The 16,345-nt window shown below is 43.5% G+C and overlaps 2 protein-coding genes across 2 annotated transcripts; both read right to left on the reverse strand.

Moving 5' to 3' along the window:
• Positions 1 to 627: 627 nt before the first annotated feature.
• On the reverse strand, positions 628 to 7,643 carry LOC133015592 (transcription factor Sp3-like). Its single transcript, XM_061082824.1, has 8 exons — positions 7,367 to 7,643; positions 6,629 to 6,850; positions 5,976 to 6,539; positions 5,027 to 5,230; positions 4,712 to 4,916; positions 4,417 to 4,606; positions 3,811 to 4,007; positions 628 to 2,700 (listed from the first exon to the last, which is right to left on the reverse strand). The coding sequence occupies exons 1-8, from the start codon at positions 7,433 to 7,435 to the stop codon at positions 2,447 to 2,449; spliced, it is 1,905 nt and encodes a 634-aa protein (XP_060938807.1). The 5' UTR covers positions 7,436 to 7,643; the 3' UTR covers positions 628 to 2,446.
• Positions 7,644 to 10,025: 2,382 nt separating this feature from the next.
• Positions 10,026 to 16,345, reverse strand: LOC133015170 (obg-like ATPase 1). Its single transcript, XM_061082301.1, has 11 exons — positions 16,255 to 16,345; positions 15,852 to 15,949; positions 15,615 to 15,758; positions 14,467 to 14,594; positions 14,070 to 14,245; positions 13,897 to 13,977; positions 12,669 to 12,766; positions 12,412 to 12,555; positions 12,003 to 12,099; positions 11,330 to 11,452; positions 10,026 to 11,222 (listed from the first exon to the last, which is right to left on the reverse strand). The coding sequence occupies exons 2-11, from the start codon at positions 15,947 to 15,949 to the stop codon at positions 11,115 to 11,117; spliced, it is 1,197 nt and encodes a 398-aa protein (XP_060938284.1). The 5' UTR covers positions 16,255 to 16,345; the 3' UTR covers positions 10,026 to 11,114.

Here is a 16,345-nt window from a genome sequence, read left to right on the forward strand (position 1 = left end):
CTGTTTTTCATGTTTTTACTGAGTTCTTCTCTGATGACAGAGCCGAGTTGCTGACATCACAGAAAGTTCATAGTGCAAAAAAATGATTAATGACAAATACTGAAGTTAGAATTAAACTACCACACCTCAACCCTGTTTTAATATTTAGTTCAACTTTCTTGTCAGCAAGTGGAGAAGTTGAAATTGACAAAACTAATTGTTGAGTTATCAGCTGAAAGTCAAGGCTAAAACTGATTGATAAGATAACTAGATGAATTATTCGGCTAATGAGTGGTAACTTGAAGTACACTTATGTATCACATGTTGTACTAAAAGTAAATGATACATAAGCCAGGAATAAACTATTAAATTTGCTGGTTAAAATGACTCGTTTGTTAAAATACCAGAGGAAACAATTATCTAAAAGGGAATTGATATAAATGATAATTTAGCAGATATTCAAATTGTTTGCTAAATATAATGTAAAGAAAGATTAGTTTGTTAAAGCTGAAATGATTAGCTTCATTTGATGGAAATAAAGTTAGAATGATTTGCTAAAGCATGAAGGATAAAACCTTACATTGTTGGTTAAAAGGTAGATGGTTGAAATGTAAAACAGACCTCGGCTCAGGAGAACCTGCCAGCGTCAAGGTTTCAGACTTTTATTGTGATCCATTTGAAAAAAATGTTTTACAAAAGGTAACATTCAATTTTTACACCAATTCTTTAAAAAAATCACTTAAAATAAGGTTTTGATACATCAAATTCCGTTAACTAGGTAATGGCTTCTATAAACAATGTGAAAATAAGATAATATACATGTAAATGAATGCTACAAACAGAGGAAGGGATTACATCAAATAAAATAAAAGAAAGAAACACAGACAATGGCATGATTGTTTTCCTTTTGAGTGACATCTGGCATCCAACTGGAATGTTCGATGGCAATAGCGCCCCCTACAGGGCTTAATGATTTGTTGCATCCGTTTCTCAGTTTTCTTCACGTGGCGACACTGGTACACGTTCTCCTCCCGTGGCCACGTGCAGGGGGCGATGACATGAACGAGCCCTGCAGGAACTCAGAGGTGACCCCCCCCCACCCGTCACGACCTGTGATCTCCGCCGTGTGGCTTTGATCCAGACGACACCCATATTGGCGAGGAAATTCATTAAAAGATTGACATACAATGCAAATTTACAACAAAAAAAGGAATTATGCAAAAGGGAACAAAAATAAAAAGGTGTTTAGATGTGGACGAGCACAGTGGACGTCATGCTCATGAGGGACAGATGAGACATTCTGTTCAGACTGACCGGATGCTGGAAGAAGTTGCTCTTTTGTCAGAGCGGCTTGCATCTATCCCCCCCCACCCACATCCCCTGGAGGTGGGAAAACCTCAGATCAGTAACAGTGGCACTGTCGTCCTTCTCCGACCGACCGCTCTCTTTGAAACAGCGACACATCGGAGTGACTGTCCTGCCGGTCGTCAGTGATTGGGTGACGGCAGTTTCACGAGAGACGCCTTTTCACTGAGAGTCAGGCGAGAAACTAGATAAAAACCTGGTCGCCTGGCTCTGGTCCCGGGAAACAACATCCACCAACCAGCTCCTCTGAAACTCACTAACTAACATGAGCCATCTTAAAAATAAGGTGTAAAAACATGAATCTGACATTTTTAAAAGAGGGTTGTGTGCCTGGTTATTTCTCGGCTGGGAGCAGCAACACCCTCCACCGGCTGTGAGAATAATCAGGAACATAAACCTCCAGAAAACAACCAATTGGTTTGTGTCGCACCATGTTAGTTAATAACTTTCAGAGGTGGCTGCTGCGATGCCTGCACAGAGCCAGGGAAGCCGTTTCCAGTCAGGCTTCATATTAACTGTATTTCCTAATATGTCGAAACATCATCGTTAAAAACCCGGAAGGCGGTTTGTTCTCCGGCAGCAGCGAGGAAACGGTTCAGCGCCGATGCTGCGCTGCTTCAAGCGGAGAAGTCGGTTTTGTCCCGGAGAGGCTCACTCCTTCGTTCTCTCTCTCTCTCTCTCTCTTTCAAATGAAACGCCCGCTCGTCTCCATTTCACAAACAGTTACGTCATCTGCAAAGCTTAAAAAACACATGCACCTCCAGCATTTTATACAAGAGTATGATACAAAATAAGGCATTTCATTGTGTTAAGTATTCATGTTGTGTTTGAGTGTTTTCTGCATGTTTGTGTGTGTGTGTGTGTGTACATAGCAACCACATTTAAATGTCGTTTCTTGCCCGCCTATAAAAAGACTGCAAAAAACAAACATAAAGTCATGATAACTCTTACTTAAAATATATATATTTGTCATATATATTTACGTATATATTCATATGTAAAAAAAACAAACAAAAAAAAGGTAGGAGGGGAGGAGAAGAGCCCAAGAGGTCCCTGTGACGGGCCAGTTCTCAAAAACCCACCTCGCCCCCGTTCAACCCCCTCATTCCATCACCTCGCCGGGCGCCACGGTGACCAGCTGCAAGGGGATCTCCTGATTGGCTATGAGGTCGTGGGCGGTGGCGGTCTGGAGGATGAGCGTGGTGCCGTCGGCGGTGATGACGGTGTCGGTGGTGGACGGGGACGTGGCGGACGGAACCCCGCCTTTTTTATTCTGGTGAGTCTTTATGTGCTTGGCCAGGTGGTCGCTCCTCATGAACCTCTTGGAGCACTCGGTGCACACGAACTTCTTCTCTCCTGCGACATCAGACAGAGAGAGAGAGAAAAACAAAGCAGCCGATTAACGAGCTGGACATATTAAGTTCAATCCTCCCCAGACTATTGATGCTGACACGAACATGTCGGCCAATCAGTAAGAAGCCTGCAGCTAGAGGCCAAAAATCTGTTTCAGATCATTTACAGTCATGACACAGTTTGTCCAGCAGAGGGCGCTGTTGAGTTAGGGTTAGGCTCCTGCAGTGTTCCACATGATAATGGAACATGATTTAAAAATACCACATTAAATATAATTGCCTTTTTTCCAAAGAAATTTGAAGGTAGAATAATGAAAAAAACAGAGAGATCAAAAATACCTCTGATTGAGAACATGGAGTGATCAACATTTAACATCACATCACTCTGAGAGAAAGTGAAACTAAGAGTAGAACATTTCCTGAAGGCTCCATTACACACCAGATATTTGTGTGAGGGTCTAGTTTTTACTGCCGTCTGAATGCTACAGGATTGTGACAAAACTACTGAACCAATTTTCTTAAAACTTTGGAGCAGATTCGAGAAAAGGGGGTGGATCCACTATTATGTTTCTAAACACTTTCTGGTGATTCTCACAAAAAATTGCAGAGCTTTTAATCAAATGAATCAATGATGAATCTCAATAAATTTATAGTCAATACGATGATAAAGCTGCCAATCAGCTGTGGGACCTTCTACTCTGAGGAAACTGCTTTTAAGACTTTTCCATATCTGCAGCTAATGTGAGTTTTACAGACAAATCTGTCCACTCACTAGTTCACACAGGACATGTTGTCAATCACTTCTGCTTGCTTTAGTTACTTAGTGTCCGTCCTCCAATCTTTATTGAGTAAAGGTCAGCTCATGATTAGCCCCTGGTGATTATTAGCAGCAGAAGGTTTCACTCTCTCACTTCTGAGATACTGTTTCTCAGCTACAGACAAATATCGACATTAATAACAACAGGACCTAAAAATTAAAGTATTTCTTATAAATTTGTATCATTGGACAGGAATCAGCAATAATGTCCCTTGGTCAATGCTTTCAACATGAATTGTAGAACTTTGACTCTTATGGTTCTGAACAGTGACGAGAGGAGTGCGGGGGTGCTCTCACCTGTGTGTGTCCTCCTGTGTCTCTGCAGCTCGTCGCTCCTGGTGAACCTCTTCCCACAGAACATCCAGTTGCAGACGAACGGCCTCTCTCCGCTGTGCCAGCGCAGGTGAGCTCGGAGATGAGACGTCTTCCCGTAAACCTTCCCGCAGCCGACGATGTGGCAGATGTGCTGCTTCTTCTTCCCCATGCCCGAACCTCTGTGACACAGGAAGAAAGACGTGGTATGAGCAGAAATTCAATAAGGATAGAAAAGTAATAATCTTACATCTTTACGCTTATAAACAACTAAGCACAAGATTTGCTTTCTCACTCAACTAGATCATGTTGATTTGCACGTGAATGGGATATATTGCTGAGGTTTAACAACATGAACGTGTTGAACAGATTATCTTCAGGGTGATAAAATGCATAAAGACATCCGTCACCAATACAACCAACATATTCTTCATATTACTGTTAACATGATGATTAGGGAAGTTTTAGGATGTTGTTTAGTTCTTCTGACCCTTTTAACCCTCGGATGTTAACCCTCGGAGCTTTACATCTCAAGCTGATATATCTGTGGGTTTTACTTGATTATCTGTGTGTGTGTTGCATCTTCCTCACCTTCCTCCGGACTCTTTGCAGTTGGGGCAGGTGCAGGCGACCCTGCGCAGCCGCTTGCCCTCCCCGCTCTGCGCATCCATGTCGTCGTCTGCCATCTGAACACGCAGGTTGTTCAGGTCACTGGGGTTCAGAGTGGAGTCTCCGCTCAGCTGCCACTCCTCAGAGTCGGGCTCCTCTTTTATCTGGATACCTGAAACAGGGGAAGGAATGTGTGGATGTAGTAGGTCCTTCAGAGATTATTGGTTGGTACATCACAATGTATAATGATGTGTGTGAGCGTGCAGGCGTCTCGTACCTATCGGACTGTTTGCATCATCTCCGTGCGTGTACTGAATTCCGCCTTGTGTGATGGAGTTGACTGTGACGGTCTGGAGGTTGGGGAGGTTCATTTGTCCTGCTTGGCCCAGAGGGAGGGTCTGAACCGGGGCTAAGGTCAACTGCTGGGCCTGACCCTGGCCCTGCGGCAACTGGAGCCCCTGGAGTGACTGGACACCCTGAACCTAGAGACAGACCAGATTTATTTTAGTATTGAAACTATTCACAGCACAAAAACACATTTCCTTTGTGTAAGTAACCTTAAGTAACGTCCTGCAGACTTCTTGCAGCTCACCTGGAACGTCTGCCACTGAATCTGTCCCGTAGCAGTAACTGTCTGGGCCTGGATGAGGAAGGTCCCGGGGTTGACCAGCTGCACGCTCTGCAGAGTCTGACCCGACAGGTCCTGGCCCTGAGCCACCTGGGCTACCTGGGCCTGGCCGTCCCCAGACAGATGCAGGATGGGCTGGGACATCGTGGTGGCGTTCGACGACGACACCTTCAGGGAAGAAAAAACTGAAAATTGAACTACACACAAAAGGCTGTTTAACAGATTTTTACAAAGGAGGAGCTGGTTTTACACGTCAGTGGAGATTCAAGTTTAAATCACAGAAATGAACTGAAGGTTTGACCATTTTCCCACAGACGCAGAATTTATTTTTGGTTGAAATTTGAAACTTATGAGACAATCTGACGTCTGATCTCATGAATGTATCACTTGAACAAAGGAAAATGTTTATAAATGGGTTTGTAAAATAAATTGCATCAGACAGCAAGTGTAACAATCAAAGACTAATCACCTTACTGAAGTGTTTTTGTCTCATTGCGGTTAAAACAAATCCAAATCAGTGTGGTTCCAACCTGTGTTGACCACTGCTGGATATTATTAAATATTTAGATACAACTAGTGATGTTATACCTGAGTTATAACAATGGATCCATTCCAGCAAACCCTTTTCTCTTTTAACCACAAAATCTGCACACTGATGTACATGAAGGTTTCCGAACTAAAACATGTTCAGATGAAAACTTCAGGATGATTCCCTCAACATGTTTTGTGTTTTCTGCACCACGTGTAACCAACACATTTTGGAAAGTACCAAAATGTAATGATGAAGTATTAAATAATTACTACATTATCCTTCAGATTTATCCCAGGACAACTTCCGGTGGTCCTCACCTCCAGGCAGGAAACCACAGCGTTAGAGCCTGCAGGTCACATGACACTAAACGTATCCCCTCACCTGGATGTGTTGCATGTGGTTGTGGGAGTTGAAGTTCTCCGAGGAGGAGGGGTCAGACACCCCCGCGGACACGGCGGTTGCTTGGGTCAGGACCCCGGTGCCGTCGATGGTCTCGATGAGGTGGGAGGAGTTGGAAGAGGTGGTGGTGGTGGTTGGCACGTAGAGCTCGTGGTTGGCGTGGCTCACCGTCACCAGCGAGTGTTTGCTGCCGGTGTCCTGCGTCTGACTCTCCAGCGCCTGGCTGCTCATGATCAGCTGGCCCTCAGGGGTCACCGCGGTTGCTATGGGGACCGTGTGCGCCCCCGTGAGCCCTAGCGACTCCAGGTCCACACTGTTGATGGGGACGAACGTGATGTTGCCGGGGAGGCCTACCGAGCTGGTGTACGTGGCCCCTTGGATGGACTGCACCTGCCCGGCCTGAGTGAGGAGGTCTGTGGTGGACGTGGTCCCGATGCTGACCTGCGTGCCGTCCTGCAGGAGGTGGATCTGCCCCGTGCCGTCGTCCATCCCGTGGGACGAGAACCCTGAGAGGGTCCCGTCTGCATTTTGGATCTGGGGGATGACCTGAGGAAGGGAGACACAATTTAGGACAAAGCCATCACCTGGGCAGGAAATCTACGGTAATTAAAAACATGTGTCCGGCACTTTCTTACCTGATACTGAATGCCTGACACTCCATTGGCTGAGACGTCATTCCCGGATGCTGTGACATAGATGGGCTGGTTGGAGAGACCCCCGAGCACGTACTGCCCGTTGGACGTGACGATGCCCGAGTTCTGGATGTGAACAACTCCCTGGTCCTCCTTCCCGGAGGAGACAGGAGTCAGCACCTCCCATCGGTCGCCCGTCAGCTGGATGGCTGACATGTCTGTCGTCTGGGCGCAGAAAGGAAACACACTGGTTAACAGGGACACGTCAACAGATCACATAGGGGGGGGGGGGGGGTAGTTATAGATGCAGGTAGCATGGAGGAGATAGTAAAACGAGGATCACTTAGAAGACGGGAGATACAATCTGCAGCTCATGGAGGAGATAACAGGCTCAGCAATGGTGGCGAGCCGGGAGTGGGGGATGGGTGGCGGTTACAACACTACTCAACGCTACTGTTTTGATTCTGGTGGTTTCTCCTGCACTGGGAACCACATCCTCCCAGTAGCCTCCCAGCACAAGGAGGCTATCTCCCGGCGAGCCGACCCAAGCCACTGACTCCAGTGTCCTACCCACTATGGGCGGGTTCTACAGGGGTAAAGTGGGTGGCCGTTATTGAGGGGATCACAGGAAGTGTACGGCTTTCACCCCATGCCATCAAAACTGTAAAACGTGTGAACTCCAGGAAGGAGGAAAAACAAAAGCAAAGGGAGAGAGAGAGAGACCCGAGCAATGTGGGCTACCTGTGTGTCCGCAGCGCCGCCGGGTTGCAGGAACTCGCTTTGACTGCTGTCCACGTCCGCGGACGCCATTTCTCCTTGTTTCCGCGGCTGCTCGGGCGCTAGCAGGGAGCGAGGGGGGAACTCGGAGAAACTCGGTACTCTTCCACTCCTGTTCGCCGGAGAAACCCGAACAGCATCCCCGAACCCCGGTCCGGAGGGGGCAGGGGGGGGACTGGCAAGTCTGCGGCGGAGGCTCCGGGGAGAATCGGGCCCAGATCGACTGTTTACTTTGTGAACTCCGGGGCTAGCCTGCTAGCTGCGCGGCTAGCTAGCTAACCACATCCAGCTAGTTAGCCGCGGAGCAGGAGAGAAAAAGACGCGGGCAGTCGTCGCTGTTTTCCGGATAAACTCACCGAGTGGTCCCGCTGCTCGACGGGCGGGTCATAGCGGGGCGGGCGGCACGCTGCGGGCGGCTCGGGTCTACTGAACTCCGAACATGATTGTTTTATCAAAGGCGGGCTAGTGTTGATCGGTGAATTCGGGTCGATTTTTTTTTTCTATTTTGATTGACGGTGCGGGAAACACAAAGAGGCGGGACCAACGCGCCGGACCGTCCAATTTGCATCGCATTACAGGACGTCCCGCCCTTCTTCTCTGAGCCCATTGGCTGGGCGGCAGGCGAGGTGGCTCCTCATTGGTTAAGGGGAACGTCGGTCGTCATAGGGTTTTTTTTTTACGGGCCTTGTGTTTCCTGTTTGTTGTCGAGAAGGAATTCAGTCGCTTGAGCGTAAACGGAGACAAATGGAGACCAGAGGGCGACTGAGTGCAAATCAAACACTTTATCTGACCGTTCCGTGAGAAATAAAGTTATTTACCACTTTGTGATTGTTGCTTTGTCTGCTTCCTGTGGAGTTTCCTGTAGTAATAACTCGCTAAAGTGTGTTACTGTATGTTCGTCAGCTGGCATCCATTATACTACGATCAATAAGTAGCACCAACTTCTACACAAAAATGTCTAGTACATAAGTAACAATCAGGAAAAAAAGAATAGTACTCTCATTACAACTCATTATATTCACAAATGAAAATACACCACATTATAGTTATTAAACAGTAGTATGAAAAACTGTCCTTACAAAACTTAAAATTTACCTCCATATAAAATCTATGCCCTAGTTAATATTTAAAATGAAAATATACTAGATTTGTTTATATATTTGGTATACAGTAGTATGAAAACTTTCCCACTACATACTGGCAGACTTCAAATTTGCCTCCATGTAAAATCTAAGCACCAATTAATATTCAAAATGAAAATCAGAGCCCTACTCTCTTTTCTTTATCTTCTGAACACTATCTCACACTATCATTTCATTTTGCATTTATTTGTTTATTATACAGGGACAATGCCCATTCGCTCATTCTCATCTTTTGTACCTGGGCATTTTTGAAAAGGGAACCTACAATTAAATCACACGAGCAATATGCTTATATTCACAGACACAGGTAGACTGGGTAACAATAAGTCTTAATACAACATAAGAGACCAAGCTCATACACCAGATTAGTTAGGCTCAGAAAAAGACAGAGTTTGAACACAGAACAGCGACATGTGACTTCATGGTGACGACAGTGTGAGACGGTACAAGTAGCTTAAGTCGACCCTGAGAGAGGATCTCAGAGGATTTGTCAGGAGCTGTTGTACTTTGCTGTTACACCATTGATTTTTGATCATTGAAGCAAAGGGAAACACCAAAGGTTTGATCCACAATAAGAAGCCGGAAGGTTTGAAAGTATTTTTAAAAGCCTCAGAATGGTTCAATCACTTTCTGTCTGGAGCTTAGGTCACTCGACTGATCACAGAGCTTTGGAATCAATAAGTTGATGCATTAAAAACCTGTTTTTATTAGTAAATGTGGAGACTATCTTTCAGGGAAAGTCATAGCTACATTATAAATGATAACGTGTTAATAAATGTAGGAACATGTTCCGATTCAAACTGACCTAGTTGGGGAAAAGAAGATTTCAAAATAATAAAAGAAACATTGAATTCCCATTTCTAACACAAAATCAAAGTTCAAAGACTGTTTTTTCAAATTAAAACTAAAATATTTACAAAATTGAGAGGCGAGAAATGAAAAAAACTTTAAAGAACAACCCTCAGATGAAACAAAAAAGATGCTCTTCAAAAATTGCATGTGATGCAATATTGATTACAGATAAATATAATTTTCTCTGACCTTAAACATTGGGTTTGCATTTTTTGAACGCGGTTAAATTATTCCAATGATGCTCTGAATGACATTTCCTTATTTACACCAAGTTCTGGGTGTTCCATCTCATGCAGGTCTTGGCCGCCACCTCCAGAGCTGCTCATCCAAACCTCCACAATCATCATTCATTCCAGGAGCCTGAACCAGGCATTACATGACAAGTCTGTTCCATCTTGAGCTTAGAGCATGAAAAATGTAACAACTCTTAAATGCCCATCGGAACCATATTATTCATCTCTATATTATTCAGGAAATGCCCTTAAGCTCAAATGAACACGTTATTTGTTTAGTTTCTTCTAATTGCCCTAAACCAAACTGCCTTCCGAATGAATATTTGATTTCTACTATATTATTTATGTTGTGTGTTGAACTTCGACACAAGTAAGAATTAGAAATACACAAAGCGATGAGAGGTTTGTTTCCTTTTATTGACACATGCATATTGATGAGTGTGACATTTATTTGACCTTTGCTCCTTTTGAATTAACATCCTTAATCACCCCCGTGTCCCCATCTCCTCCTCAGCACAAACAGGGCTGAGTTTCCATGTCCACAATTCGGCAGGATGTCTGGTCAGAGGATGGTCAATAAAGCGATTCACACAGTGGAGGCAGTGAGGAGAGGCAAAGCAAAACGTAATCCAGATAATGTTCCTGCAGCCGTCCAGATTCACAATGAAGCATTGTCTCGTTACGCAGGGTGGAGTTCAAAATGTGAAGTCGGTTTTTTCTTCTTTTCTTTATTTTACAAGCCAAACTTAAGTCAATAAAAGCAGCGTGAATAACAACATCCTCTGTGATGCCTGCTTCTAAAATAACAATAACGCTCCCGCTCAGAATACAGCACAGCACCGACCTGGAGGTGAACACCAGGATGGATTTCATTCTCTCTTTAAAGTGAACACACCGGCTGTCACATGACTACAGACTATGTCTAGTTCAGGTATTATGACTTTGGTGTTGATTGTATAAAACTACGAAAGTTCAACTCAAGGTAAAGACGAGAAGGAAGTGAGAAAAGTTCACTTTCTTTTGAATGCTTAAAGTAATAACCAATTAAGAAAATGTTTTTTAATATAGATGAGGCACTTGCAACAGAAGCTATACAACATACCAAGTCTTCACAGCACTGTTTATTAACCACCCTGAAAGCTGGTCAATTCATCAGCAGTCATCACAGCAGTAAGTGTCAAACATTTTCTTAAAGATAAAAAGGGAAAATAGCAAAACACAAATTAAACCTTTTAAATATCTTTGAGTTGTGTGGCTTGAATGAGTCTCAATTTAAAGTTGTTAGATGTTCCCCATTAGACTTTTTCCTTTCAAATAAAAAAGTTATAATGATTTTATTTCAGTTCAGATGAGTGAATATTTCTGACTGACCAGGACGTGTGTTGATCAAGAGAGAAGAATGACAACCAGCGGACAGTGAAGCCCTCACAGGCCTGACAGAACAGTGCTGAACTCTGAGCTCTCCCTCTGGTGATTGTGTCGTATTTATTTCTTTTTGTCTTTGGGGGCGTTGGGTGTGTTGAATTTGAAAAAGATAATGTCCCCATCCTCCACGACATAGTTCCTGCCCAGTTGTCTGTATTTTCCAGCACTCTGAGAGAGAAAGGGAGAGCATCACATTTAAAGCACATTCACTCATGCCGAGATACAACAGTGGTGCAGCTCTAGCATGAAATAAGCATCTGTGTACAGATACAAACCTTGGCTGCATTTTCACTGCCCTCCTCTTTGAAGTCGACGAACTTCATCACCTCGGCCATGATGAAGCCTTTCTCAAAGTCAGTGTGGATCTTTCCTGCAGCCTGAGGAGCCTTGGAACCTTTCTGTTGACGCAGGACAGCATCGAAAACCTCAACACACAGCTCCTTCAGTATTTGAGCAAACACGCATAAGATATATAGCATGATGTAGGATATAATTGCAATATTCTTTCTTTGAAGATCGTGTAATAACTATGATACTGAAGCATAGTCCAGTAGCCCAAAAGGCCAAAATACACTCAAGAAAGAAATAATATACATTAAAAAGAAATGTGCTGCAGATATTCTAAAAACAAGGAAGATAAAGAAATTCAAAAGCTTTAAAAATCCAAACACTAATAGAATAATTCCACACGTTTTAATTGTAGTTTTTATGTCAGTTAGCATTTTCCAATCCCAAATGAAGAACATTTACAAATCCTTGTCTCAGATGTATATCTCTCAGTTATAACCCTAACCCTTCAGGTCGCTTATACACACTATTTAGCGTAAGATTGTTTGAAGAATCATCAATTTAGCAGGTATAAAATCTTCATGCATCAAGAGTTATTCCATGAGAAGTGAAGGTGATAATAAACTGATGAAGAGGTGCTTTTCAGATCCAATCACTCACCCTGACGGTCCATGCTCGCACCTCATCCACCCCCGCTGTGAAGAAGTATTCCAGCTGTAGCGCTGAATACCCGGTCTTTATAATTTTGGTCAGGACACTAATAAAACATTTAAAAAGAGGAGCAATGAAGAAACAGTTCAAGAAAAAATGACTTGACAGGGACAAAACATTATTTAACTGCAACATTGATTATCTATTTATCATTTGAGAAGGTCAGCAGGCATTTCTCGCTAATTTCCTGATTGTAAGACACATCACCTTAGGATGTGGATATTATGGAAGGTATCTCGTATCATTGATAGACTCAATATGTAATTGTAAAATGATTTGAAAAACGAATCAATAAATACTATCAGCCATGTCAAGCATTGCTGAACCTAATAAAATGGATTTGAGCTATACGTCTCACCTCTGCGTCTTCAGCTCCTCACATAATTTCTTCTTCTCCTCCTCATCCTCTATGTCCAGAAGTTTGGATTCCAGAGCTCCACTCACGGGAATGACCATAGCACCAGGGTCATTAGCATCGACCCACTCCTTGATCTTTGCCAACCTGGGAAAGAAGAAAAAAGTTAAACATCCTAATACTCAACAGCTAAATGTACGGACAGAACATGTTCTGGACATGTATGTACAAAAGCTGAAAGCAAATGAAACTAAACCTACCACTTGTTCTTTTTTCTGATGTAATCCTTCTCTGAGAGATTCACCAGGTAGATCATGGGCTTCGATGTCAGAAACAGGTATTTGTTCAACACCTCAATCTGTGGAGAGACATAAACAACTGAGTTTAAAAACTGTTTTGCATCCAGAAAGACGATGTGGATCCTGTCGCAGGTTTGACAGATGCAGTAATGATAAATCAGAAGGAAATCCCTTTAAAAACAAGCTGAATAAAGGGAAACCAACTACCAAAGTCCAGGTCTCGTGACATCAGTCCTATCAGTGTTTTAACAAAAGCAGCAAATAACCAAAATATTAAAAAATTGAATGAATGAGAGATATTACAAACGAAAAAATGTATTTACACTGACCCATACATTGTATAGGTACTACCACAACTAGTGGTGGGGGAAAAAATCGATTCTGTTCAGTAGCGCGATATTTTGTGCCCGCGATTATATTGATACTGTAAAACAAAGTATTGCAATTTTTTTCTTACAATTAATTATCATTGCAAAGCATGACGAGGAGAGTTTCAGAGTTTAAAAGATACAGAGTGAGTATGCGGAAAGGATGTTCTCCACTGCAGGAGATATAGTAACAGCCCAGAGGAGCACTTTAACATCTGAGCATGTTGACCAACTCCTTTTTCTGAACAAAAATGCCGATAGTCCCAAATGAATTTAACGTTTTGGGTCATGACCTTGCAGCCAACTGGACTGGACTCTAGCAGTAAACATTGCTTTATTTTTCTCAATATGATAGAAGCTCTAAGTTACTCTTATTTATATGATTATTCTCAGGTTTATGTTACTCTATTATGTCTGCTTTATGTTACTGTATTGTATTTAAATAATTGTAAGTTATGTGCTGGGAGCTCAGCGTTCATGTGAGAGGTCTCCTATTCAGAAAATAATTACAAAGGTCCTGTGTCCTGAATGTTCAAGGAAAACGTTTTTGCACTACCCCCTCTTAGTTTTTGCACTTCAGTTAATGTGTAGAAGACAATGTTGTTCACAGAATTAAATGTGACATTTTAAGTTAGTTGAGCAGTCTTATTTTCCTCATTTTTTGTAATGCCTTTGAATAATATAGGGGACATGAATCGCAATATATCGCAGAATCGAATCGCAATACTTGCAGTATCGCAATATATCGCAGAATCGCAATACTATTGAATCGTCACATTTTTACCAATTCCCACCCCTAACCCTAACACACACACACGTACCTCTTTCTCGTTCCATTCACCGTAAAATCTGACGGCTTTCTTCTGTTCCACCACCCAGTTCTTCACCTTCACCATGATGTCCTGGAGCAACAAGCAGGAGCAGCAGGTGAGGGGACATTACACCACAGACAACAGATGCACAGCAACTGCTCCCACCAACACACATTACTTACATATTCAGGTTTTAGTTTTTTGTCGCTTCCTCTGATTGCCATTTTCTCCAGTTTGTCGAGAATTGGATCAATCATTTCCTCATCTTTTAGTCGCAGCTCTTCGTGGATGATCTCGATGTCCCTCACCGGGTCAACGTTGCCCTCCACGTGGATAATGTCCTCATCGTCAAACGCACCTACAAAGCACAAACAATAACAGATGAAACCAGCGTGTCAAAAATATTAACACATGTTGAAATCCGAGGGCTAAAGGTAAATTCCACTCATTAACTAAATCTGCCTTTTCGTTCTGCATGACCTGTGAAGCCTGGACTATAACTTGCCGCCTAACACCTGTCCAGTCTGCTCAGTTGCTGCCACGCAGCAGCTGCAGCCGGCAGTAGCAGTGACAACTCACGGGTCATGTGGAAGATCCCGTCACAGGCACTGATGTGGGAGAGAAAGGCATTTCCAAGTCCCTGTCCAGCGTGAGCTCCCTTCACCAGACCAGCAATGTCCACAACATTCAGGAAGGCGGGGACCTTACTGCACACACATGAAAACACAGATCATGTCAGTGAGACGTGATGTGTCCAAACACAGTGTAGACGGTGACAATTATATGGTGGAAGGAAGATGTGGAGATTGTATAATAGTCTTGAGAGTTCGGTGAGAGAGATCTATTGGCAGAAATTGAGTATAAAATAATTATTGTGATGTTTTCACTTATGTGTGATTGTGGTATATTTTAGCTAATAACTCTTTTTAACATGGTCATAAACCACGATGACATGTTATCATCTTCGGTGTGTTTATTCTCAAATTCTCACACTTGTTAAACACTATCCCAGATGGTATGGAATGTATGTGTTAACCCTCCCCCAAAGAGAATACTTTTGACCTGTACAATGAAGACGTCTTACACTACAAGATACTAAACATGCCCTTATTTAGGCTGAAGCCCTGTTGTGTGATGTCATGTTATCTCTAGGTTTGGGGTCCCACCTATAAAACTTCTTGCCCTGCCCTTCACCGTTTGGCTGTGTGATTTCTCCGGGTCTCTAGAGCTCGTCCTGACCTGTACTACTTTGTGTAATAAACATTATTATACTTGTAAGTACTGGGTTCGCATTCCTTTCCTTCACCATCAACTTCTACAACAAACATCAACATCTCGGCTAACCAGTATATACATCATGATCATTTCAAAAGTACAAGTTGTTGTTTTCTTTAGCTTAGAATGAGCCCTTTATATTTAAATACTTTATATTTACACCGGGAGTGGGTCCTCTCTACAAAGGCCGTCATGTTTTTTTTACAGTAGCCTAGATTGAACCTTACACCTTTTGAGTTTCTATGACAGCTGAAGTCTGCCACTGGTTCACTTTCATTTTTGGAACGGGAGGGTGAGGGGTATTCAGCTGCAACATGAAACTTCAGCTGCAACATGAAACGTCACCACTAGATGTCACTAAAGTCTACACACTGAACCTTTAAGATGCATGTGTGTTGTAAGTGATGTTGTGTTTTTTAAAAAGCTGAGTGTGGTGTTGTACTGGCACACACCTGAGGGGTTTGTGGTACTGGCAGAGGAAATCGTAGCGCTCATCAGGAACAGGTACTCTGCTCTCGTTTGGGTCAATGGTGCAGAATGGGAAGTTCTCTGCAGACGCTTGACTTTTGGTGAGCACGTTGAAGAAGGTGGATTTCCTGTAGAGGAGGAAATTAGATCATGATCATCTGCAGCCCCAGCGTGTGTTTGGTGTCTCACTTGTATCTCCACTGCAGGTGTCATGGACGTACCCCACGTTAGGCAATCCCACGATTCCAATTTTCAAAGAGGTGCCAAACCGTCCGATTAATGGAGCCTGCTTCGGGGCTTCTCCCTTCTTTGGGGCCATCTGCAGGAGTCACAAGAATTCGGTTACACCCTGACAGCCATGAGGAAATGCCACCACCACAGCCATGTTAGCTATCCCAACACCAGTCTGAGCTCTTCAACCAGTAAGTGGCTTCCCTGAAAAACGTGTCCAGTCCTATGCTCATTCAAACACACCATGCTAACGCTAGCAAGTGGCTAACTGGTACCAGTTCGATCTGTTCAGACAGAATATCTCAGCGAACACAGAGGCCAGTGCGTGTTTCTAAAGAAATACAAACAACCAGGGGGGGCGATAATCAGTGTGGACCAGTGGTCAAGTGGTACCTTTCAGTCGGGATCGAGCCTGTGGACAACGTGTGGTTCAGGGTTCGGAGCTGAGCGCACACACACGGCCGCTCCACTGGAAAGACGAGCT

This window comes from Limanda limanda, chromosome 12 (genome assembly GCF_963576545.1).
Source record: "Limanda limanda chromosome 12, fLimLim1.1, whole genome shotgun sequence".
NCBI lineage: Eukaryota > Metazoa > Chordata > Actinopteri > Pleuronectiformes > Pleuronectidae > Limanda > Limanda limanda.